This window comes from Orbilia oligospora (assembly GCF_000225545.1).
Source record: "Orbilia oligospora ATCC 24927 unplaced genomic scaffold scaffold00007, whole genome shotgun sequence".
Taxonomy (NCBI): Eukaryota; Fungi; Ascomycota; class Orbiliomycetes; order Orbiliales; family Orbiliaceae; genus Orbilia; species Orbilia oligospora.
In genome coordinates, this window is record NW_011645564.1 from 883,778 (window position 1) to 908,455 (window position 24,678).

Here is a 24,678-nt window from a genome sequence, read left to right on the forward strand (position 1 = left end):
GTAGCAGCAGCAGCAGCAGCAGCAGCAGCAAGTATATCAGGGAACTCAGAAATTCAGTTGATCTGGATTTGATTCCTTTGTTTTTTGGCCAATCTAATATAACTCATCTCGCTGTGCCATCAGAAGATACTCTCTGTCTGTATATCTGTGGCACCTGCTGTCCTCGCCTGCGGAATCCGAAATCAAAATCCCCAGCAGCAGAATAAGAATAAGAGGAAGAACCCGACTCGCCTCGCCTCGACTCCAAGCAAGTCCCTGTGCTGTGTCTGTGCCTCCCCAGCCAGGAACTTTGGTTACACCGCAGCTCAGCAAAGATCTGAACCACAGCTGCACTGCACAGTGACCGTCTGTCCGTCAACGCTTCCAAACGAATCAATCAGCGTTGGTCTCTGCCGCAGCCTTGCATTAGATTTTACTGGATCACTTACCTCATCCTGATACCAATCCTCACCAGTCCCGGCCTGCAGCTAGCTGTACCTGTACTTGTACGACTGTGCTGTATCGATGCATCCGAGCCGTCGCTAGTGCCACAACACAATCCCGACTTTCCAACACCCAACACAAACACACCTACAGACACTCGTTTCTAACAGATATTAGAGACGTCTAACAACGTATTCGCGCGAGCGAACAGATATATCTTTCTGAAATCTCCGATCCTCTCACAAGTAATATATTTATTTATATCAGACCGAATCACTCTCTCGTTTTCGACTTGTTCTTGCATCGCTCGCCTATTTGTTTTATCTACAATAAATTTATCGGCTTCGGCAACTTGTACTTTTTGGGATATCCGCATATATATATTTGCATTTGTTATTATTTGTTATTTGTTCAGCAGTTGAAGAGATATCAAAAATCTCTAAGCTTTGCTATCTAATATTGCAATGGCAGCCAGACCCACTCTCGCTCTTCCTCAGACCTCTGCGAGGTTTGAAATGGAAAGGGCCAATTCCCCTTCTTCTTCGTCGGAAAGTCTTACGGAGAGGAGGCCAAATGTCAAGCTTTCGGAGCCGCCAAAGCCAAGATTCTCGAATACGACTCTAAAATATGCTCAGATGCCACTTCCAACACCTCCAGATTCCGCCGGGCTCATGGAAGGATACAAACTGCAGTTGACTCTTATGCCACCAACGCCAGGTCAAGCCCCTTCTGGATATTCGACACAAGTTGCAAAGGCTAGGAGAAAGTCCCAAGTTCTTCCATATCTTCTTACTGTTGAGGACGTAGAAGACCAAACGGAGTGCTTTTCTCCCAGTTCTACCAACTACTCTGGGGCCTCTGAATTTGGGGATAATTACAGCCGGTCTGGTAGAGACTCGGGATACACTGCCGCTGCAGATGCTCCCCCAGTCCCTCCTCTCAGCCCAACCGTGACCAATATGTCGAAGAATGGATCGAAGCGAAAGTCCTCCAGACTCAGCATCCAGACTTCTGCAGCTGATCTGATGAAAGAATTCAATCCCGAGACAGTTGTTGTCCCAAGGCCACCGGCAACTACCAGCTTGATCGTTTTAAACGACGGTCGCAGAATGACAATGCAGAGCGAGGGTGCCATAACTAACGCAACTATTCCAATGACTCCAATTACCCCAAAGACCCCAATTTCACCATCTCTACCTTTGGCCAAGGCTATCAGATCATCCGGTCTATCCCTCGCCGAGCGAAGAGCCCTTGCGAAGTCGGGCGCCAAGGTCCCCGCCCCTCTGGCATCACCAGTTACAAACGAAGATGGTGAAAGACTACCTACTAGCCCTCCACCATTGACCTCCAGGAGTGCAGCCCATGTCGAGGCTGGCCGTTTGGCTACTCCTCGCACTGCTACTCCCAGAACTGCCAACTTCAACAATATTCCAAAGCCAGAGGTCTCCACCCCTCGCAGCGCAACATTCGCAGTCCTTCCAGCTCCTCCATCTGCCGCTCTCCCCACCCCGAGAAGCGCAGCCATGTTCTCTCCTACAAGAACTCAAGTATTCGGACCCTACATTCCTCACCAGAATGTACCAGTTGCTCAGTCACCAGCCAAAGCTAGCTTTGCCTCCCCAAAGTCTGCAACTTTCTCCCCCAGAAGCATCGCCTTCAGCCCAATTCACGAGGACGTTGACCGTGAAAAATTGCGGACTCCAACTGCAGTCAACATGCTAGTTGAGCGAGCTCAAGAAAGCCAGCAGGGTTTCGTTTCTGGTCTTATGTCCCCAGTCGTTCTAAACCAGTTCCAAAGCTTGTGGAATGTCGCCAACGGCCAAATGATCGCGAACCAGACTTTCTCCATGGGCATGTTCCGTGAAGATTCTTTCACTTTCACTGGTGCCGAACACTTCACATTTGGTGCCGACGCTAGCGCTGCCTTCTACCGTCTTTCTGCTCATCCTTCTCACCAACAAGATGCTTTGTTCTCCGATCTTAAGATTCACCGATCGAACCCAGCTACCCAATTTGAAATTCCAGTCATCCATCTCCAACTCGAGGCCCCAACTCTTGAGGCCTCTGGTGTCGTTGCCTTGATTTATCCTCAGGTTGCCGGCATGGTAGAGGATAGGAAATATGACATCAAAAAGAACCCAAAGTTTGATGTTGGTGACGAAGCCGAATGCTGCAGACTAGTCTACGAGCCTGGTAAGGGATTTGCTCTTTTCCACCCAGCCAAGGACGAGGAAGGTGGATGGCTCAACGTCGTTGTTAATGGTCGTGTTGGTTTTGATGTTATCGGAGCCGATGGAAGCATCTCTATTTGCTCTTCAACTCACGATGAACCGCTCGTCACTCTTGACTTCGGCACAGCACAGTTGTCCGTTAATACTGCTGCCTGCAGCACTATCAACTCTTTTTACATTGTTGACGTCGCAGCTGCAGCTGTTATGACTGTTGCTACTGTTGAGGGTCGCCGACTTCGAGCCATCCAGGAGGATCTTGATCAAATTCTTGCATACGAGCTTGCCACTAGCCCTGATATGAATCAACTCAGCCCACAAGCAGCCTTCAAGCCCACCTTCGACTACTCCTTTGCCGCCGCCGTTGGACGCAAGAGTGAAGAGTTCCCAACTAGGAAGCGCACTGGTGGAGGGAAGAAAAATTCCGGTGTCGGTAAAACACTCGACGATTTCATCAGGGCCCTTGTCCGATTCCTCAAGTCACTCTCCGGCAAGAAGCAAAAGAAGTCGCGAAAGCCATCCGTCGTGAACGAGCGAAACTCCCCGCCACCAGCTCATTTCGCATCTCCACGCAATGACTTGGAGGAATTCGAATTCCCCTTTCAACGCCAGAGTCCTCGTACCGCCAGCATCCACTCCCGCAACAACAGCTACCCAACCGTCGAGGTCAACCTCCCTCGTCCACCATCCGCAGCATACGTCAAAGACCGTGCTTCTCGAGATCTTTCTACTCATCACTGAACATAATAACAAATTTCCTTTGTCGTAAACATTTGCATCTTATATTTGCTCTTTTTGGCATTTGATATATCCCAAAAGTCCGAATAAATCTCCTTTGTCGGTTTTGTGCTTCCCGTTGCATGAAAGACAGCGCGCCAATGTTTTTTGTAGATATGCACATGGCATCGCGGTTCTGTTTTTTTTTTTTTAACTCTGCTTTTTTGACCATTTACATTACATGGCGATATGCCTATGACCACCATTCATTATTTCATTTGACGTGTTTTTCTTTACTTTTTCTTCTTCTTTCAACTTCTCTCCTCACGTTGATTACGTCTGATATACCTTGTGAGCGATTTAGCGGTTTCTTTGATTATTCTTTCCCTTTCAACTTTTTTGATCTAACGGAAATTTGTAATATGATTTTTCATGGGGGAGGGATAACTTCTTTTTTATCATCAAAATACCTTTTATTTGGCGTCGATATCATGTGGGCACGTTGTTTCTTCTGATTTCTCTTTTAACAGACTTTCCGAGTAAAGTCTTTTTTGATTTCCAGCTTCTTTTGATACCTTATTCATTCGCTATCGATATCATTGTCACTCTTTCTCTATATAACAATAAAAACCAATTCCCCTCCTTTGATATATTTTTCCAAGATGTTGTGATAGTAGAGTAAATTTTTAAATCGAATGATTGGACACCGGATATCCCGTATAATTACGACTATCATGCGCACGCGATCATTATATCATACATAAATATCAAAGCTAAATAGCAGGTTCCAAAACCTGCTTCTTCCTGTATATATACTACATAAGCCAAAGAAATATATTACACTGAATGTTCTTCATTATATATCTGTCTTTCACAAAAAAAATAGATAAAAAACTGCTGCGCTGGCTAGGCTGTCAAAGACAAGGGAACAAAAAAAAAAGAATTACCAAAGATCTTTTATCGATATCATCTTCCTCCACCCGGCAAGCCCATAGCCCCACCAACTTGGCTGCCTGTATTTTCAATACCGCCTACTGTATTTCCAGGGTACCACCCAGTTTCCGCCCCTCTCGAAGTTACTGGTGGTACAGACGGCATATCTGGTAACGTATTGCCCGCTCCCCCAGCTCCACGTCTTTTGCCCAAGAAGTATAAACCCCCACCGATCAGACCTAACAATGGAAGCCCGACTCCGAGTCCAACCCCGAGTCCAACTTTCATAGCTGTGTTATCGCTACTTGTGCCCGTCGAATTGGGAAGGGCAGAACTATTCGATGTTGTCGCCGCGGCGGCACTAGTACTTGCACCCATATTCGTCACTGCCTCTGTCTCACTACTAGTGCTACTATCGCTACTACTTGTCGTACTTGCTTCATCACTCCCAGTTTCAGGTGTTGTCTGAGTTTCAACATCGGTAGGTGTACTCCTCGGACTACTGCTGCTGCCGATATCCACGCCGGGAGTCACTGTCACCTCTTTAGTAACCGTCCTTTCCTTTGTTGTTGTCCTAAGCGTTTCCGTTAATGTATCGGTCCGATTGTAAATTTTAAAATCTTTGGAATTGAAGTTTCGTTCCGTATTCGAGGAATCCAGGAGTTGGAAATGAAGGTTTATGGTTTGTGCTTGTGTAAGGACGGGTCCGACAGTCCATGTGTAGGAAAGGGTGTTTGGGTCGTCTCCTATAGAATTACGTTAAAATTATCCAAGCTAGTTAGTAACTTCTATGATTGTGATTGATAGTATGGTAACTAGCGTCATGGCATGTCTTAGACATCCTGAAGTTTATATAGTGCGCGCTACAACAATGACTATATAAAGCGTTATAGTTAAACCTTACATACTCAATAAATCATTATACCAATATTTCCCCTCAAAAACACCTTGCCAGAGTCGCAAAGTGACAGTGTCAAACTCGGCCTCCCACCGCACTGTCACTTGATCGCCTATATACCATTGAATCGAGGAATCGAAGCGATCGGCGCCAGTGGCGCTTTCGTCTAGACCCTCGGGTTGTATAAAAAACCGACCAGTTCCTTGCGCTGTTGTATATATCTGGGCGACCGTCGAAAGAAATACAAAGAGGAGAAATGTGCGCGACTGACGTTGGTGGAATCGCATTATTTTTCGGTTACTGAGCGGTCGCGCGCCGGTTGATGCCTAGGAATGTGGAGGTGCACTAAGGGGCCCTCTTGAGAGGCACCAAGGTTTGGGGCAGTATATATGCGATAAGGTAATGATAGAGAAGCTACTGGAGCCTCATTTTGCGGCTCATGCAGGAGATGTCGTTATGTGAAAGGAAAAGGAAAATCGAATCTCCAATCGAGCCAATCCAGAGTTATAGATGGTTAAGGAGACCCCAATTGCAATTTCAGCTCCCTGAAACTGAGAGCTAACCGGCAGCGCGATTGATCCTGCAGGCGGCAACTCAATCGGCTGTTGGTGTTGCGCACGGGCTACTATAATAGGAAAATTTACTTAATTAGGATTATTTCCTATTATAGTAAGGTATATGAGGACAAAAAGTACAACAGCAGAAACACATCTTCTAGCTGTGCGACGGCGCGAGCGCGAAACAACTGCGTGGAGTCAAGCATCCTTTCAACCTTTATACTAAAAATCGGTCTTGTTTTAGAAATCAACTATACTATTTTTTTTCCCCTAAACATGAGCTAGGTGCCCTAGAAGAGCTATCGCCGCGGCTTACTCGAGATTTTCCAGCTTCAGGTCGTTAAAGTACTAACATTTTCGATCTTAACAATGATTTCGCCGAGGGGCAAAATGAAAAGGAATGTATATCTGAATGAAACCCAAGAGCAATTTTAGAAACCAAGCATGTTAAACGTAAGAACCTTATCTCTCTGTTTCAGCTAGCCATAAAACCATTGAAGCTAGGGTGGCGATGTTGGGATACCATCGATATCCATAAATTCAGGCTCTTCCTCGAGCGCGGGTTTTTCAAAGTTGAGGCCCCTACCTCGTGGTTGTGTAAAAGGCATCCCCCCGAAGGATATCACGCTCAGGCCGGAGGACGCCGTAGATGCAGAGGCCTTAGATGCAAGTGACATTATACCCGAACCATTGCTCAGTTTTCCTCCCGAGACTTTCCACTGCCGTTGCTGGGCGCCCCACGACGGAATATGGTTTTTTGGGTGCGCGGGATTGCTTCCAATTGATGATCTGGTTTGGCGGTCATTTTCCGGTTTCGATTCATTGAGAGTATCGAAATCCACCATAGGCTTATGTTGTTGATTCACGAATGACTTGCCACCTTGAGCACTACCATAACCGTCTTTTTCATTCTGCGTTTCGTTTCGTTTTTGCTGACTTGCTTTAGTATTGGCACTATTGCGATTCCCATTGTCTTCGGTGCTAGCCAACTCAGCCTGACTTTCGTAGCCAATTCTCTTGTCGTTATGTTCCCTGTCGCTTATATCAGGCTCCTTATCAGCATCTCCGCTACGCCTGATGGTTTCCGCTGCCCTAGGTGATTGTGTAAGCGGTGCCAGATCCCTGATCACAATCTTTTTTAATTCCTTTCTGAGGGAAACTAGCAAGATAAACCACTTTTCATCCTGCCAATCCCCTCTCCATCCCCATCCCCACCCATTCCACGGCTTATTTAGTAAAACGGAACCCAATAAGCCGTATGCCACACCATAATGAGATTGAGAGCGGATCATGGTAAACGCTAATTCACAGAGAAGGACGACCAATTTCTTGTTTTCCATATTTATGGCGATTTCGATAGCTGACGCGAGCTGGATCGGATTTTGACAAAGTTTTGAAAATATTTCAGTCGCATAAGTATCGCAATTCGAGCGGGATTCACAGGCCACATAGGTCCACGCAGCCACATGAATAGGTCCAAATAGTTTCCCTCCGCGGTGGGGTAGCTCCAGCATATCGGAAAGAGCGGTCTTTGATGTTTGAACAACCCAGGCGGGGTTTTTACTGACGAGAATGGCGTATACGACAGAATAACGGCGCGTATAAAGCGCATGCATCAATGGCGACATCTGTACATCGTCAAAAAATTTAAGATTAATCCCTTCGTATGGAATCAGCCTTTTTTTTAGAATCTCCTGTCGGGTCACATTCACATGTAACCCTGCTATCGGAGCTAAAATGATTTCGGAGAGTGCCATTATCCTGACATTATTTTCTGTTAGGGGTGGTATTTCACCAAGGCAGTAAGGCAAATGGAAGGCAGCGGGGTTTAACCCACAAGCTACGGCTTTCTCCACACTATGCAACATGTATTCACTGCGCGGCCCTTGTAATACCAGTTGCATGAGTGACTCCTGTCGTAGAGTCATTGAATCCAAGATTCCGACGGCATTTCCACCACTAATCAAATTGGAAAGTCCTTCCATCCAGTTACTTTGGAGAGTCGATTCTTTCGTACCATCCCATATCCCGAGATACCTTAACAGCGGAGGGTCGATACGCACAAAAATATCGCCGAAGGCCAGGCGAGAACCCTGGCACTGTCCAAAAGTGACTCCTGAATTATATATGTCTTGGAAATTTCCATCTTTACACCTGTTAGATACGGTTTTCAATGTTGCGTAAAGCTGAGTGGCTTCTTCCCGTGTTATCGGCGAAGAAACGACGATACGTTCTACCTCAGTCCTCGTGAAACAATTTACCGTAGTTCCCCTAAACCAGCGAAATAGAAGTCCCGCCGATCGGTCTAATAGAGCCTTATTAACTTTTTTATATGTACCGGTCGTGGAGGCCCTCGAAGCAAACACTTGATCGTGATAATCGGAAATAATGGCTGTTTTGGCATAGCAATCTTTTCTATCGAGAAGATCAGCAAGGAAGTAAGCCTCTCTTCCCCTTCCCCTAGCTATGCACTGGTGGATAACATTCGAAGCCTCAGACTGGACCTCTGTAATTACAGATTCCAATCGACCTAGTAGTATTTCCCTTAAAGTGTTCCAAGTACGTAATCCGTCGTTGCAAATAGGACCAATCCCTGAGCTTAATGGCCTCCATTCCAAAATGCCGGCTCGAAGGTAAAACAGACAATCAAGATCGGGGGAGCAAGGAAGCCCGGATTTTATACAAAGATTGCATAATTCTGGCCATTGGCGATTCTCGGGGTTACACTATGGGTAAAAGAACACTTTAGCATCCTCGATTAAGTTGTTTGTGAGGGTGTAGCCCTTCCTACCTTTTTCTTCGAGACTGTACACTGTACACACCTTGGCATGTTGCAGAATTATGGCGTGTAGGTTGTATAGAGGGTAGAGGTAATAGATATTGAAGCAGTGTTCGAGATGTTGGCGTGCGTGCGGGCTTGGATATAATTATCACAAATCCACAAGGCTGAGGTTTCGTTAGGAGTTGCAAATAGTCAAGAGGATGAGGTTTGGAATTCTTAGTCGGAGCTGACTGAAAGGATCGGAAGAGAGAATTTTAATTAATGGTAATATACGCAATATATTAGTAGGAAAATACTGGCTGGTCGTTTTCGAAGCTATTATGATAACAGGCGGGATTCTAGGAGAGTTCAATTCTGAAATTTTGAAAGCAAGATATTGATACAAGCCTTTATATAGTTTACAAGAGCACTTATGGTCAGGTGCTTGTACCTCCTTCGAGCTTTCTCGCTGAGTACTACGCACTTGGAGAATGCATAGTATGTTTGGACTGCGATGTTTTGATTGGTTGCGAATCCAGCTTTCGCCGGGCCTAATATGGATGCATAACACCCCTCAATGCAGTGGCAGTCAGCCAATGGTAAAGGATCTAGGTACTCGTCCGTATTAGGACCTCGAACTGTGTTCAAAAGCTCTGTTACTGCCCCATGATATACCCCGCTCGACTTCCGGCCATAGCCTTGATCCCAAGAGCTGGAACAGAATTGTCAAACATTGCAGCTGCGCAAAGTTGTATCGTTAGATATGTGCCGACATGCATGCCGGTCGACTCGAAATTTCGATTGCGCACGTGCACGCGATCGCGAAGGTATGTGTCGCGCGTTCGAACGTTCCGCACTAGCAATAGAAATAGAAATTGTCACCAAATTTGTACCTCGAATCTACTTAGTCGGGCCAGAAGGCCAATAACCTTCCTTGCGAGTTCTCATTTTACTAATGCCTAAGTTCTAAGGAACCCGAGTTTCGGCGTAGCGAAAGTAAGCGCGGATTAGATCAAAGCGCAGTCGATACACATACATCTACAACAAATTGTTTCGGGTCAAATTCAAGATATCTAGATATGTGCCACTGCCAAATCCTCGAGCCTCCGTGTATATGTAGCAATTTGGGACGAGAATATGGGAGCTTTAGAACGGAATTGATCGCTTTTGAACCTCAAGGAAGGCAGATTTCCAGAGCCTTTTTCATTTCAGAAAGAGGAACTATTAGTTACTATATTATAGGCGGTACATACATTTGTATAATTATCTTGGAAGTGCCTTTTAATTCTCTGGTACATTGTACCTGTGATTTTAGTAGCAATTGCGAATTATGCCTTTTGAAATCCAGTTTCTGACTCCTTCCTGAATAACAATTAACAACTGTTAACTATATGAGCGGCCTATTAAGTAAACGTCAAGACAAGCAATCCCAAGACTCCTAAGCAGTGTTACGCGCGTCCCCAGACCACGTCTCCGAATTCGATATTCACAATCGAGGTGTCCTCAATTAGTAACAGAAACCGCTGTAACCCAAGACATTTTTGCTATACGAGCTTTATGATAACGTTTCTAAACCCCTGGATTTGGTTTGTTCATCGCACTACGAACCGGTTGTGGCTTCACGAAATAACCTGATCCAGCACATTCGTTCCGACTCGACAATGCCACCGGCGCGCTCGTTTAAGCTTAAAATTGACTTTTTTTCCATCGCACCCGGCATTGAGCTTTAAGCAACGGCCACTAGTTTAGGTGCGGCGTGGTTTCCTGAGATCCCGGGCTGGGCTGACCTAAAATGGACGGCTCGCATCAATGTGTATTTTTTTGGTAGACGCTGCAACAGGCTCAACACAGCATGTCAGGCTTCTGTATATAACAGCTATCCCCACGACCCAAGATCCGGATTCCCTGGGAAGTCTTGGAATTAGTCACTTTAGAAGGAATTGGGGCTTGAGAGCGGATTACAGGTCTTTTGTCATTCATTTTTTTTATCTAACCGTCGTCTCTCTTTATACTTCTTATCGATATATCGCAACGTAATCCGCAAATTTAAATTTAAAGCTCGGTCTATCGATTTTTTGAATCTTAAAATCCATCATGCACTTGTCATCTATTCTCATTGGTGCAGTTGGGTTCGCGGGGTATGCAATGCTTCTTTGATAGACTACTAGGCCGCTTCTTACGTAACCTTCGTCTAATATTTCTATCCTATATTGTCGATATATAGCATCGTATTTGCCGCCCCCGATGCACCGGCCCCAACACCAAAGCCAGACTGTACCCACACGGTGACTTTCAAATGGAGTCTCGGCCTAACCGCTGTGGTCAAAACGTACTCGGAATGGAAAACCCAGTCTATGACTGTCGACTGCCACGGCTGTAACTCGGTTGTTCAGCAGACACTTTACATCAAGGGTAAAGGTGAATATTCGGTGAGTCGAGCGTCCTGTTGAGGCCTTTTAGTCTCTGTTTCCACATATAATATAAATTTTCTATGACGCGGGGCTCTAATGATTTGGATTATCTTAACTTAGAACCGAGCTGCGAGAACAAGGGTAGTCGCAGCACCGAGCGGTGTCGTTGGTACTAAGAGAATCTTCGTTTGCCGGAGCACCGATGCGGCTCCACCACCACCAGCGGAGAAACCTGCTTTTCAAGCCAAGCCAATTCCATCGAGATTGACCTGGGGTGGATCTAAAGGCGCTGCAAAGGATGTACCTGCTAAGATAGCCCCTGAAAATGACGCAACATAATATATGTTTCCACTTATAGTTTAGAAGTCGAGAATAAATTATTGTGAGATATATCTCTATATAGTACACTCAGTTGAGTATATTTTACCGCATTTCCAACAATAGGCGCATTTAATTGGTTTCTTTGAAGTACATTACAAGTCAACCGGATCCAAGCAAAGTCACTCCCTCCGTAGTGGGACTAAAGAATGCGGCAGAACAAAAAATAATAGCTTATCGTATCAACTAGTTCCATTGCCAAATACCTTGGCAGGGCCCCTTTCCAAAAAACCCAGGAGTGCCAGTAAAAATCGTGTCACCGACACCATTGGGACACCTTGGCGATGCCGGGTTTGGAGCTGTCCCAGGCCTCGTAGTAAGCAGACTACAGACCCCGACCCCAGCTAAATTCCTAACACTGTTTTGAAGATAAAAATGTTAGAATTTAGAATAATATCTTAAGGCTAGGTGTACGTAGGGTATCTTGACAATTGTGTAGCCAATTGCTGAATATTAATAACGATAGATACTTACTATACTACGCAATCTGGGGTTGTGAAACACCTCAAACAGCAATCTGCAGTGTTGAGCCTTCCAACGTTCACCGAATTCAGAACCGAAAGGTTGCGGGGTGCCGCGAGGATGTAAAGGGTGGGGTTTTTACAAAGCTCGGGGTAGGGAACAGTAACCGTATTCGTAGCTTGGGGACCCGGTAAGGTCTCCGTAGCCACTATATCGGTCACACTAATAGTAGCATCGGTGATTGTAGTAGAAATAGTCTCTTCAGTTATAGTATAAGTCTCAGTGGTATACGTCGTTGTGGTTGTGATACTCAAAGTTTCCGTAGGAGCCGGTATCGTAACGATGTTAGGGGTCAATACACCAATGCAAGAACAAGCGCTGGTAAACCGAACTTCGCCGGAGCATGGAGAAGCAAAAGCAGGGATTGTAGGCGCGGCTTGTCTCTTCTTAAGGGCACGGTTATACACAGTGACTATAGAAGTGCTCCCCGGGAGGGTAGTGGTGGCTGTATCTTCGATCACTGAAGTGTACGTATCGAATAGAGTGTCGATCTGGGTGGTGTAGACCGTTTCTTGGGCTATTTCAGAGATCTCGTAGTACTCTGTCACAGTTCTATGATTTTTTTTCAGAAAGCTTAGCATATCTCGTTGAATCATGAAAGTGCCTATATATAGCAAGCAGTCTATGCGTGCTTGATATTATGTGGATATACCTACACCGTCGGAAGCGTAATAGTCTGCTCGATATATGCGGAACACGCAGCTGATGCAGACGAAAGTCTCGAGGTTGCTCGGATCGCTATATGATAAATCCAGACAGGTTAATTCATATGGCAGAGGTCTGTTGAATGGAGAGGTTTATTGACATACCTCTGAGACAATTGTCTGCAGCACAACCATCGATACCAACGGCATGGCCTCTCCTGAAAAGAGAACCAAAAACAAATAGGAGAACGGCTTTCATGTTGCAGAATATGTGTCGTAATATTTGGTAATATGAATAGTGATCTTAAGTTTACAGAGTAGATATTGTAAAGCTTAGCGGTGCATTTATGGCTGCGCTTTTGATGTCTGCTCAAGAGATAAATGGGTCTAAGAAGCAGGATATACCGCGATATAAATACAAAAATTCGGGTCTCCTCGACTTCGCCATTTTATTCAACTTGAGATAGTATTTCTTACACAGCACCTTGGTAGTCGGCTAGCATGTTTGCATTGAGATAGAAGCTTGGACGTTTGATAGCTGAGATACCAATTGATATCAATTGCTTTACTGAAGATGTTTGACTGGCCGTTTGCGGACTATCGCGATTTCGGTTTCCTGCGAAAAGATCGTCCCGCCGCTTGGGACTGCATGGCACGACTGCTTCCGGTATTCAAGCTCATAGATGCCGTCTCGTTGCTGCGATATTTGTTGCATGTATGAAATTCATGTTGGTGTTAACATGTTGGTATGCCGTTTTCTATGGTGTGCAGCTGGATCCAACGTGTATTTTCCGCATTTAGCTTCGAATGAGCTTATGCTAGGTATTTCGGCGCCTAATTTAAAAAAGACCTGAGCGTGAAAGGGGGATATGCCAGGACACTCAACTCTGTACCTTAAACAAGGTAAATCATTGACCACAGCGTGGGGATATAGAACTCAGATATATCGAGATATATGTAATTACAAGTTAGCGATGCTATAAAGGAGCCGTCAGTCGGTCTTTTGTAACTGGATTAGATAAGCTAAAAACTCATCGGACAGGTTTCGAGCTTGATCTTATTTCGGATTATCCCACTCCCACATAGAGGTATGGTCATTGCGGTGTCATGATTCGCAATCAGGAATTATTTCAAATGTCCCACTTCAAGGGTATCGGGTTACACGATGGCCAAGCGAGAGTGAGGGATATAAGTCTTCGCAACGAAGCTAAACGGCGAACAATTTTAGTGCCGGGTCTATAACTATTTGTACAGGCCAATATACATCTCTCAAAGCCAAGTACACCAAAACGCCAAATATCCGATCTCTACTCATAATTTCACAACTTGTCTAGCGGAGTCTACTTCTCAAAATGTTAGCACCGTGAGACCGTGTACGAAAGCGGCGTCGAATGTACAACATACCACTCATTCTTCTACCATCCCCGCCGACGCTACTGCCCCCAATGCTCCTGGGCCCAGCCGCAGATCCAGCCCCACCCGTTCCAGTCTCTCTGCGGCTTGCTACTAGCCAATGCAGTTGCATCCTAAGCCCATTAATCGCTGCTCTTACACCTGCCATTTCATCGTTGTATCTAAGGCCCTCGTTGAACCGTGCCATATCTTGTTTAACATCCAATTCTCTAATTTGCGCATTGAGTCTTTCGACGTCTGATCGAAGTTGTTCATACTCGGAGTAAAGGTGGTATGTATAATCCTGCATTTCTGATGTCATATCGCGTCCTGCAGAGTTATAGTCGTTGGTAGTGGATGAATTTGTACCAGACATCTGAGTTGGTAATGGCCGAGGTGGTACTAGCAGGTCGAGTTTCTGGCGGACTGCCTTATTCTCTAGTTCCAGCGTCTCTATTCTTTCAGTGTGTAGCTGTAGAATTGGTGTTAGGGCTACAAAGTGACAGTGCGATAAATGATCATCTAGTTCAGATCGACGAGACGAATATGAGCACCCAAAATGTGACGCTGCACAGTCTATAACCTCCTCGGGACAGATTAATTTATGGTCTGCTAACTCAGGATTAGGAAAGGACTGTGAGCAATGACGACAGTCCGAAGATAGCTTGGGACACTCTTTGTAATGCACCTATTAAGGTTGTTAATAATCATCTAATATGCTCGACAAAATGTATTTTAGCTTTGAAGCTCCTTACCTCAATATCCAGTTTCCTAATTGGCCCTTGGCAAAATGCGCATTCTACTTCCTCATGTACACAATCTCCTTCGGCCTCTCTTCTTTCTACCATACCATCACACCCTTCTTTGGCACATTTTACTGTTGCATACTCGCAATCTTCTCTAACATGAGACTCAACAAGCCACCTTGCACATGAAGTAGTGCAACCCTTTTCCCGGTTTGGACACAGTACCACCAGATCATTCACAAGATTCGCAATCATGATGGGGGCTGGAGTGACATCATCGTGGTTCAATGGTTTCCGGTCGACGGGACATGTTAACGAGCGTTCTAGCGAAAGTGATATGCACGCTGAACAAAACGTATGTAGACATCGCGTTTGCACCGGCGTTATCAATGGTGCATGGCAAATCGGACATAACAGGTTTGCGGACGGAGAGGTAAGGTAGTCTAGGGCTCGGAGGTCAACCGATTGGAGCGAGTTTCTGGAGGATCGTGAAGGTGCCATTCTGTCCAAGTAAGTGTAAAAGTGTGGGGTATAGTAGTGGCTTATGGGACAACCTCAGACCTATACATGAGGCTTGTTATAGCGTCGATGTGGTGTATGGGGTTCGGAGAGCTACATGATGGATTGGGTTGGCTTCGGGTAGATGGAGCGAAGCGAACATTCGTTAACATACCGTAGCACCGCCACAAATCACAAGCCGCCGATGACTTGTGGCGTCACTGACGAGAGTCAACAGGAAATATCCAACAGACTTGGCCGCGTACAACACAAAAATGACAAAGCTGGCAGCGCCACAGATTATTACGTAATCCTTAACTGGGCGATGAGCCTGTGCCACACGAGAAGTTTCCCCACCACGGCGCGGCAATAACAAACTCGACTTCACCCCACCACCCATACTCAATATTTCCAATACCTTCAAATCAAGATGTTTCTCGCCCTTACAGCCGAATTGGCGGGGTAGGTATGCTCCTTTCCCCGGAAAATACGGGTTGAACTTGAGCTAACACCCGTACACGATAGTGTCACGAACTTGCGCCCAAACGATAGCGAGGATTCGCCATATTATTATACTTTCAAAGTACAATGTACATCATGTCGGGAGACTCATCCGAATTGGGTTGGAGTTAGCAAATATGTACGTAGATATTTTGAAAGACGATGGAAACTATATATGGAGGCTAACGGTATGAAATGCCTTGGACTAATATCATAGGATACAAACGAGATCTCTGGCTCTAGAGGCGAAGCAAACTTTGTATGGAAATGCAAGAATTGTAAAAGAGAGCACTCTGCCAGTATGTGAACGGTACTGATGTTGACCAAAAGAATCTGCCAAGACTAACAAGGGAATAGATATCAAAACAAAAGCTACACCATACGAACAATCTGAACCAGCAAAGCGACAGAATATTATCGAACTCGAATGTCGTGGTTTAGAGTTTGTAGAGTTCAAGCCAGATGGAGAGTGGCTGTGCGAAGGTCTTGAAAGCGGAACCAAATTCACAGCTGTCGAACTATCGGAAGGGGAATGGTTTGATTACGACGAAAAGGCGGGGGAAGAAGTTAGCATCCAGCGTTTGACGTGGGAGATAAGAAGAACTTGAGACAAAGAAATTATATTGATTTTCACAAAAAGGGTGGATCTGATGTCTCGCTCAGTCGGCAGACCTATGAATAAATACATGAAACCCATCCAAAAAGCAGAACTCCATAATGGCGACTAAGGACCTCATTATCGTAAGCCATACCTAACTTTCGATAAGGTTTAAACTAAAGTTCGGAGTCTTAGGTACATAACAACTTGATCATTAAATCTCTCCATTCAACGTCCTAACCAATTGCTTTGTCCACCCACTGTTAATCTCATTATTTAGATATTTAGCCACGCATTGTTGCAAAACTGCTCCAAAAAGTGCCAGTCCATCATTGCTCGTGACACCAGAAACCCCCACAATTTGGAAAAATATCTTTAAATCGGCTAGGCTGAGCGTACAGAAGCCGGAGTCAATGTAACAGGGTACATGACTAGCAAATGCGTTGAGGAATATATCGGTGCATGAGGTTTCGCAAGAAGCCTCGGTAGCGAGAGCATTTTGGAGACATACTTTCGTTGTAGAGTACCATGACTGCCCGTTTACGGATAGGGTAGATGAGACGGCTGTTATAGCGTTGCAGAATGGTAGGGCGTAACCAAATGCATAGCCCGTGGGACCACAGCTTGATTTATTTTCGAGACAGGTGTAGAAATCGCAAGAGGCAGAAGTAGCAGTGCAAGTCCCTGGAGTAGACCATGGAGTGCATGTTGCAGATACGAGCGGGATGAGAGCAGTTATGACGGTTTTGAGGAAGCGCATTTTGGGAATGAATGTGAGGCTCTTGTTAACGAAGGCAAACAATGTGTAGAAATTTGTGAACCTTGAGAGAGGATTATAAAGTATATAGATATCTTGAGGGAAGGTTTAGTCTGAAGTTTGGAGTGTGATGATAAGGGAGATTTTCTGTCGTAGGATACCTCGACTTTATTTATAAGTTTGGGTCTCGCTGTCTCTGGCCATATTTGATTTGCAGTGCTCGAATGCGTCGTTCATCCTCTTTCGACCGTGCTATGTGCCGTAGAGCCCACGGCAACTGACCAGTTTTCTTTCCAGTACATCGCGATGGAGATGGCCCGAAAATCCCAGAAGTGCGGAACCCATATAGAACCTGATCAAGCTTAAGCCAACCAATTTCTCAAATCCTCCTATCGGTAAATCCCTAGATTCGTATCCAACTGCATATACAGCGCCCCCTTGTATACCACTCAAATAATTTGATTCTACAAATGAGGCCCGAGGCCTGATGTTCTAGCTGATAGCTGTCATATGTACACTCAGTACTAAGTAACCACTTCTCATTTGAGAACGGCAGGTAGCTGGTTCTATCCCGTGCCCGGAGAGTTGGGACCAGTTATAACTTGTTTTCGAGCTGAACTAAGACTAAATGAGAACGAGAGTAAATGAAAGGTGCCAGTGGGATCATGTACATTTCAATGAGCTATCAACGACACTCTAAAGCTAAATCCTTAAGACGATCTCGGAATCGAGCGCTTTTACTCGCTAATTATAATTCGTTTTCGTAGAACACACGTGAGGTTTTGCATCATGTATGTACGCACCCTGAGCTCCCGTATGCCGCACTGCATATAAACGAATCTCATGCTGTGGTACATCGAGTTCTGGTTATAACGTTACATGTCCATGTCAGAGGCTGCCAGCTAGTGTTTCTACCTAGGATTGCTAGTATATAATTCCGTTATATATGCATGATATAACTCTTGCAGAACAATGGATTGAAAGACAGCGAAACGTGAAAATAATCGTTCATATGCATGCGCATGTATCGATCATGCAAGTTTGCTGATATCTGATATTGTACCTGTCCAGCGAGAATCAAAACTTACACAATTCTCAAGCTAGCTATTATAATTAGACTTCGGCCCCCAAAGCTTTCCTTGCTGAAAATTTCCCTTTCTAAGGAAGCGGTTATAGAATAAACTTGATTTGGTACCAACATATGCGAGATAGCTGCAGCTACTAGCGTAAATAATCTTGGTTGCACGTCGCTATCACTTGGAAAACAATTACAAGTCAGTGTTGAATCAATCATAGTTATTTCCCCACCTCCAACAGTTGAAACTTAATTTCCAAATACGAAATATACAAAAATGATCATGATACGGATTACTCCAAACTTCGTATTCGCTTCTTCGCCAAATTCGCATTCTCGTGATATTACCTCCCAGGCTCAAGTCACAGTCGTTCAGCTCACTTCCAACACACACCTCCAAACCCTGAAAAAATGCAACAGGGCGGCACGAATAAAATGGCCTGGAAAACTCGGTTGACGGGGCTAGTTAACCAAGGCACATAGGTCGAGAAACGGCACACGGCATTTGCATGAATGCATGACCTGAGCGAACCAAAATCTAGAGCCGCCTTGTGCGACCATAAGGCTCACGCTTTGGCATTCCTTCCAGACATGTAAATATAAGATGTACCTGAAAACATAGTTTTTATTTTCGTTGGGGGGAGCATGCACCACGTAAGATTTTTTTTGTATCCATTGGCTGAGATTACAGACGGTTAAAGGGGACGGTACCAAACTGTCGGTTTTATATCTTTTAAATCATTGGATGGGCGTTCGCCTGCCTACAGGAAAATTAAAAACAGCTCGCGAAATGATCCAAGATGAATTTGAGAAAAGGGAGCTCTTTAGCGAGCTGGATGAAAAGATTATGTTCGATCCCGTGCCAACAGGTCATTCCTGTGTGCACTGACGACGGTGGCTGGCGTTTCTTAGCTTTCTCATCAAATCGAAACTTTGTGAAAAATCTATGGTTGCTGAAGTCTAGGCAGGCCGGCAGTAGGGATAGCTAATGCGTCAGTTTAAGCTGCAACTTTAAAAGGAATTTATTTCACCACAATCAGTCATAGCATAGTATTCCTAGAGCACCCCAATGAGGTTGTTACACCGCAAAGTCTTTTACTAACTAGATCGGTCACAAATTGGATTTCTGCATGTTGGAATCCAACCCGATAGTATTAGTGTACCACGTTCCTCAGGTCATCATCAATCAATCATGTCAAAAACCACCAAATAGTATCAGTGATCTAACGTTATCCAAACAAATTTTGTAGCTAGGCCTCTTTGATGACATATAGATAACAGGCATGGCCCGTAAAGCTAATACGTATCCAAGGCTAAATCTGGCATCGTAAAATTGGAAACAAGACTATCCACTCGTCCTATTGGGCACAGATTTTTTCTTCATTTGCAAGAAAAAGAGGCCTACAGTTTACTTTACTAATCATCAAGTTGTGCACCCCAGCAACGTTATAATTACTGTGATATTCTAAACTCTGGACACAACGAATTGTGTGTATGCCTACAGGTCTTGGAATCCTTTGACATGATATCATGATTCTACTCTTAATAATATATGGAAGGGAATTCGATAGATTCGCCACAAACTGTTGTTACTGGTATGAATACGAGTATTAAGTTAAATTCAGCACTATTCAAGACGAATAGACATACTAATCCAATATCCCATCGAGTAAACTAGAGTACTTCCTAAACCAACAGCCTCAAAATCGAGTCCGCAAAATAGCCCCTGTTGCATTTTCCAGTCCCAAATGTGTTGTCCTTGGCACTCCCACGCGCCTCGAACTAGCCAGCTATCCGATCCGTCCTCCGACGGCCAAGCTCCAAAACACCACCACAATACTCCGTACGGCACCACGGAGACCTCGAACGGGCCACAATTGCTCTTTCCCACTTTCCATCAATTGGAACCTGGTCAATGGCATAGAAAACCTCAATTTGCTCTCTCTTGTATTCTCGATATCTTCAACATATCGTGCGGCCGGTTTCGCACCTACAAAAACCTACTCCCCGAGTTTAGCATCCAAGCTTACACACGAGCTCAATTGATTAAACCAAAAAAAAAGTTGTGAATAACAATGAAGTCAATCCTTCTCCTCTCTTTACCCCTCGCTCTGGCCGATGGCTCTCAAAAGCCCATAGGGGACGCGTGGGCTCTCCCACGCGGCTTAAACCCAGCTTGTACGTCACACTCACACGCACTCGACATTTACAAACCTAACGGTCCAACTAATAACTATTCTATTCTAGTATCCGATAAATACCGCCCGTCCTCCTCCCAAACCTTCAACTGCCTTACACAACCCCAAATATCCCTGCCAATCTCTCTTCTAAATGACGACTTCTGTGATTGTCCCGATGGCAGCGACGAACCCGGTACCTCGGCCTGTGCTCACATAAGCAGCTCTGTGAACCCTCTACCAGGGTTTTTCTGCCAAAATCAGGGCCATGTTCCTGCATATATCCCTTTTAACCGTATAAACGATGGAATATGCGATTATGAAACTTGCTGTGATGGCAGTGATGAGTGGATGGGTGTTGGTGGTATAAAATGTCCGAATAGGTGTGAAGAAATCGGAAAGGAAGCTAGGAAGGCAGCAGAAGAAAGACGAAAGCTTTATGAAAGTGGCATTAGGAGCTATAAAAAACTTGTAGAGAAGGCGGTTTTTGTTAAGAAAGAGGTGGAGGATAAGATTGTTGCTGTAACTGGCGAAATCAAGAGATATGAAGGCCTTGTGGAGGAGAAAAAGGCAGGATTGAAGAAGGCTGAGGATGAGGAGAAACTCAAGGTTGATAAATTGGCTGCTACTGGCGATGAAGGGAAGAGCAGACACCAAAAGCTCCTTGACTACTCAAAGGATAAGCTTTCGGACCACCAAGAAAAACTTTCGAAACTCTTCGATGAGGCCCAAAGGCTGAAGGAAGAGCTCGACAAGACCGAGAAGATCCTCAAAACATTCAAAGAGGAATACAATCCTAATTTCAACGACGAGGGTGTTAAAAGGGCCGTCAATTCATGGGAAGATTACCTAGCGGCAAAGGCTACGGAAGACACTCTTACTGGAGATTACCTAGCAGAGGTTACAGGTCTGATGTATGAAAGTCACCGATGGGAGGAATATGAACCCGAAGATGATGATATTGCCCAAGACAGTAAGTCCTATTCTGATATCCTTTCTACATTTTTTTGGCAGAAGAATTAAGTATTAACCACTCCATATAGTGTACGCAATTGAGGCTTTCCTACCACCTTTCCTCCGCACCATGGTTCACGAACAGCTCTCCTCCCTCCGCACCTCACTAGTAGAATACGGCCTCCTCGCCCCCCGAAAACCAAAACAATCCGCCAAATCCACCGGCACCGTTCCACCCCACATCCAGAAGCTAACCGACGACCTCACCTCAACTGAATCGAACCTCTCTCAGAAGAAATCTGAACTCACAAATCTCCAAAACGATCTTACAAAAGATTACGGCCCACAATCCGTTTTTAGATCCCTCAAGGATGTCTGTACTGAAGCAGCAAGCGGTGAATATACATACTCCTTCTGCCATTTAGGTCGTGCCACCCAAAAGAACAGAGAGGGTGGTTCAACCCATCTGGGAGATTGGACAGGATTTGATCGAAGATACGATGATGAGATCGAACAGGAAGTTACGGTTATTAAGTACGAAAAAGGATTGAGATGCTGGAATGGACCGGAGAGGAGTGCATACGTTTATCTGAGATGCAGCGCCGAGGAAAAGATCTTAAGTGTCGCCGAGACCGAGAAGTGTGTGTATAAGTATGTGGCTACTAGTCCTGCGGCTTGTGGAGATATCGCCGCGGAGGGCCAGGAAGGTATTGTCACGGGAGAGGCGAAACGACAGGTAAATTAAGTATCTTGAGTTGGATTCGTCTTTTTGTCGATATTTTGGGAAAAGCTGTCATTTCCTTTTGTTTTTTCTTATCGATTTAAGAAAATTGGAGAAGACCAGAGATCCGAGTTTAGTATCGTAGTAATAGAGTTTATAATTTTTACTTGCATCACGAAATTCCTGAAATTGAATATATGAGGCCCGAACCGTAGGCCTCATAAAGCGAAACGGGCAGAATTCTAGAAAGGTGTAGATAGGGAAATTCCCTCTATTTTTTGCGTCTACCTAAACTTTTGCTAGTATAATGTATACGAAAATGCAGCTCACAGAACCGAAGAAAAGAAAGAATGCCAGCCAATGCGTTTGCCTGAAGGACTGAGTGAGACACAAATAAGATAGATACATGTATACATGTACAGGACTCATGAACAAAGTGAATAGAATAAAAATGATAGTGTGCCGCGTATCGGGAACCTTGTAAAAGCTCTCCATTGGCTGTGGGTGTAAGGATACCAGTAAGTCAAAGGGGAAGACAAGGAAGAGAAGAAGAGGAGGCGGAATAATAGAGCTCATAATTATCATGAATTTCCAAGTTACAACATCAAATATAGAAGGAAAAATTATGTACCGCAAAAACAGCAAGAAAGTAAGAATAAAAGGAAAGAGAAAGAAGCCATTAGATCCTGACCAGTTTACAATGAATGAATCATATGAAAAGCGAAAAACGAAGAATAGAAAGCCGCTAGAAGACTTCACACGACGGTACGATAGGTCGCATAATAATCACAGTTGACGGTAGCAGAAAAGAAAAAAGGGCTCATCGCTATCCCGTAAGAGGGCCCCAGAAAATGGCTCATGGCTCACCTTGTCACCTTGTCTATCCGCCATACAAACAGAAGAAAAGCGCCACAGTTTAACTTTCAGACCCATCGGAAGAATTCAACGGCCATTGTGGATTCGCCTAGAACCCACGAGCTTTGTTTCTCCATCGAATCTGATCTAGCAACTGCCCTACGTTCCTCAAATTTTGCCTTATTAATCGTGTTCGGAGAGCCCTAACCTTCCTCTTTCTAGTCTCCCATTCTTCCTTCCCTAGTTTCAAAACTCGTAGCCAAGTTTCAATTTCCTCCTCTCCGTCCTCCTGTAGCCATGCGCCGTCAGCTTCGATATACGCGTACTTCTCCACAAGTTCCTTGGTAGCAACGAGTGGAACTCCGGCAATGACGCTAGTGGCAATGGTAGACGAAGCTCGATCTTCGAAATACTTATGTGTCGCAAAGGCGGGGAGTATAGCCATACTGCGGGCTAAGAGAGAGAAATATTCTGGGAAATCGTAGTGAGAATGTAAGAAAACGCGGTTCTTGAGTTGTTCAGGAATATTTGGAGGCCAGTCACCATAGCCGGGAAGCCGGAGGGTGGCATCGGTGGACTGGATTAACTCAAGGTGCTTGGACATATGTTCGAAGATGGCCGTGTAGTTACGGCGGAATGGTTCGTATTTGCCCTACATTTTTGATCGTTAGTAAGCAGGAAACTTTCTGTAATGGTGGGACGCTACTTACCGGGATAGCAGCGAATGGGCCTGTGATGTTGTTAAACATTTCCTCTCGGAAAAGCTTGGTGTCCTCGAAAATGGGAATAAATGGATCCATCATGAAAATTCCTTTAATACCGATGCCCTGGGCATCCCTGAGAATAGGTGCCATCTTCCATTTGGTCTCGATATTCTGCCTTACATACTCAGCCACGTGGGGGCTCAACGTCATAAAGGTAACTCTACCCTTCTCAACCCACGGCATCAAAAACTTTCTCCAATTAGTATCAATCGCTTCCCACTCCTCGGCTTCGTGCAGCAGGCACACGATCTCCTTAGGCGCTCGATACCACTCCGGGTTGTAAACTCTCTTATCCTTGATTGAGGTCCATTCCAAATCTCGCGAACAACTCGTTAGAATCATCACGTCCGCTACAAAATTCATCTGGCTCAACAATCTCGGATCAGACACTTTAATCTGCTTCTTCGTCCCTCCCTTGCTACCCCACGACAGCCAAGAGGTCTCCTGAGGGAGCTGATTGTCTAGAATCGGCCGTACTCCCAACCGTGTGCTTCCATAATCCGTCGCAAATAACTCCAAATGCTCGACTGCATCTCCCTGGTTGGCAAACGCATACAATAACGGCGTTACTACTTCGAAATGATACCTTGGGGTATTCACCAATGCGATTTTAAGACCAGGACCGCTATGTTTCGGCGGCTTCCAAGGATCGAGATTGGCGTTCGAAGTGTATTCGCTAATAACTGTGATTGTTTGGGGTGAAAAAGAAAAGTAGGTGATTATAAGGGCGACTGCGACGAGTACTATCAGTCGCTCGCGGCGAGGGAGCCGCCGAGGTATCATTTTGAGGGTATTTAAGGATATGGGACTGCCGACCTTCGACATCCGCGAATCCGTTGGCTTCTAAGGAAAGAGGGATTCGGATCAATCCCCTCCTGATGACCTTTGGGACCACTCTGTTTCGAGATAACCCTATCCGATGGAAGGAACAAGCCAATGGGTGAAAATAACCCCAATATCCGGTAGTTATTGTTGAAAACGAACGACAGATCGGAACAAATAGCGAGGGATAAAGGATATTGGGATGGGCTAGCTGGTGTGATATGTGTTGTTGGTGATGCTCGTTTTGGATTCGTTGATTTCAGCTACCGGCATTATATGACGACGACGACGGGACCTTTTAGGTTGGCGGCGGTTTTGTGTGTAGCAAGGCAGCTCGAAAGGATCC

General features: G+C 45.1%; 10 protein-coding genes across 10 annotated transcripts; 4 read left to right on the forward strand and 6 right to left on the reverse strand.

The window, feature by feature from the left end:
- Window positions 1-887: 887 nt before the first annotated feature.
- Window positions 888-3,392, forward strand: AOL_s00007g245 (uncharacterized protein; the record flags this gene model as incomplete). The annotated part of the gene is made up of 1 exon (XM_011120146.1): window positions 888-3,392. One exon carries the CDS (start codon window positions 888-890, stop codon window positions 3,390-3,392), a length of 2,505 nt encoding a protein of 834 aa, XP_011118448.1.
- A 942-nt stretch (window positions 3,393-4,334) lies between these two features.
- Window positions 4,335-5,486, reverse strand: AOL_s00007g246 (uncharacterized protein; the record flags this gene model as incomplete). The annotated part of the gene is made up of 2 exons (XM_011120147.1): window positions 4,335-5,047; window positions 5,210-5,486. The coding sequence occupies 2 exons, from the start codon at window positions 5,484-5,486 to the stop codon at window positions 4,335-4,337; spliced, it is 990 nt and encodes a 329-aa protein (XP_011118449.1).
- Window positions 5,487-6,256: 770 nt separating this feature from the next.
- Window positions 6,257-7,741, reverse strand: AOL_s00007g247 (uncharacterized protein; the record flags this gene model as incomplete). The annotated part of the gene is made up of 2 exons (XM_011120148.1): window positions 6,257-7,384; window positions 7,469-7,741. 2 exons carry the CDS (start codon window positions 7,739-7,741, stop codon window positions 6,257-6,259), a joined length of 1,401 nt encoding a protein of 466 aa, XP_011118450.1.
- Window positions 7,742-10,611: 2,870 nt separating this feature from the next.
- On the forward strand, window positions 10,612-11,267 carry AOL_s00007g248 (uncharacterized protein; the record flags this gene model as incomplete). The annotated part of the gene is made up of 3 exons (XM_011120149.1): window positions 10,612-10,655; window positions 10,742-10,946; window positions 11,049-11,267. 3 exons carry the CDS (start codon window positions 10,612-10,614, stop codon window positions 11,265-11,267), a joined length of 468 nt encoding a protein of 155 aa, XP_011118451.1.
- A 225-nt stretch (window positions 11,268-11,492) lies between these two features.
- Window positions 11,493-12,731, reverse strand: AOL_s00007g249 (uncharacterized protein; the record flags this gene model as incomplete). Its single annotated transcript, XM_011120150.1, has 4 exons — window positions 11,493-11,664; window positions 11,781-12,380; window positions 12,485-12,566; window positions 12,638-12,731. The coding sequence occupies 4 exons, from the start codon at window positions 12,729-12,731 to the stop codon at window positions 11,493-11,495; spliced, it is 948 nt and encodes a 315-aa protein (XP_011118452.1).
- Window positions 12,732-13,783: 1,052 nt separating this feature from the next.
- AOL_s00007g250 (uncharacterized protein) lies at window positions 13,784-14,865 on the reverse strand (the record flags this gene model as incomplete). Its single annotated transcript, XM_011120151.1, has 3 exons — window positions 13,784-13,815; window positions 13,877-14,552; window positions 14,620-14,865. 3 exons carry the CDS (start codon window positions 14,863-14,865, stop codon window positions 13,784-13,786), a joined length of 954 nt encoding a protein of 317 aa, XP_011118453.1.
- A 673-nt stretch (window positions 14,866-15,538) lies between these two features.
- On the forward strand, window positions 15,539-16,217 carry AOL_s00007g251 (uncharacterized protein; the record flags this gene model as incomplete). The annotated part of the gene is made up of 4 exons (XM_011120152.1): window positions 15,539-15,570; window positions 15,634-15,748; window positions 15,827-15,908; window positions 15,967-16,217. The coding sequence occupies 4 exons, from the start codon at window positions 15,539-15,541 to the stop codon at window positions 16,215-16,217; spliced, it is 480 nt and encodes a 159-aa protein (XP_011118454.1).
- A 204-nt stretch (window positions 16,218-16,421) lies between these two features.
- Window positions 16,422-16,967, reverse strand: AOL_s00007g252 (uncharacterized protein; the record flags this gene model as incomplete). Its single annotated transcript, XM_011120153.1, has 1 exon — window positions 16,422-16,967. One exon carries the CDS (start codon window positions 16,965-16,967, stop codon window positions 16,422-16,424), a length of 546 nt encoding a protein of 181 aa, XP_011118455.1.
- Window positions 16,968-20,114: 3,147 nt separating this feature from the next.
- Window positions 20,115-21,915, forward strand: AOL_s00007g253 (uncharacterized protein; the record flags this gene model as incomplete). The annotated part of the gene is made up of 3 exons (XM_011120154.1): window positions 20,115-20,217; window positions 20,287-21,189; window positions 21,260-21,915. The coding sequence occupies 3 exons, from the start codon at window positions 20,115-20,117 to the stop codon at window positions 21,913-21,915; spliced, it is 1,662 nt and encodes a 553-aa protein (XP_011118456.1).
- A 940-nt stretch (window positions 21,916-22,855) lies between these two features.
- AOL_s00007g254 (uncharacterized protein) lies at window positions 22,856-24,293 on the reverse strand (the record flags this gene model as incomplete). The annotated part of the gene is made up of 2 exons (XM_011120155.1): window positions 22,856-23,398; window positions 23,457-24,293. 2 exons carry the CDS (start codon window positions 24,291-24,293, stop codon window positions 22,856-22,858), a joined length of 1,380 nt encoding a protein of 459 aa, XP_011118457.1.
- Window positions 24,294-24,678: the final 385 nt, after the last annotated feature.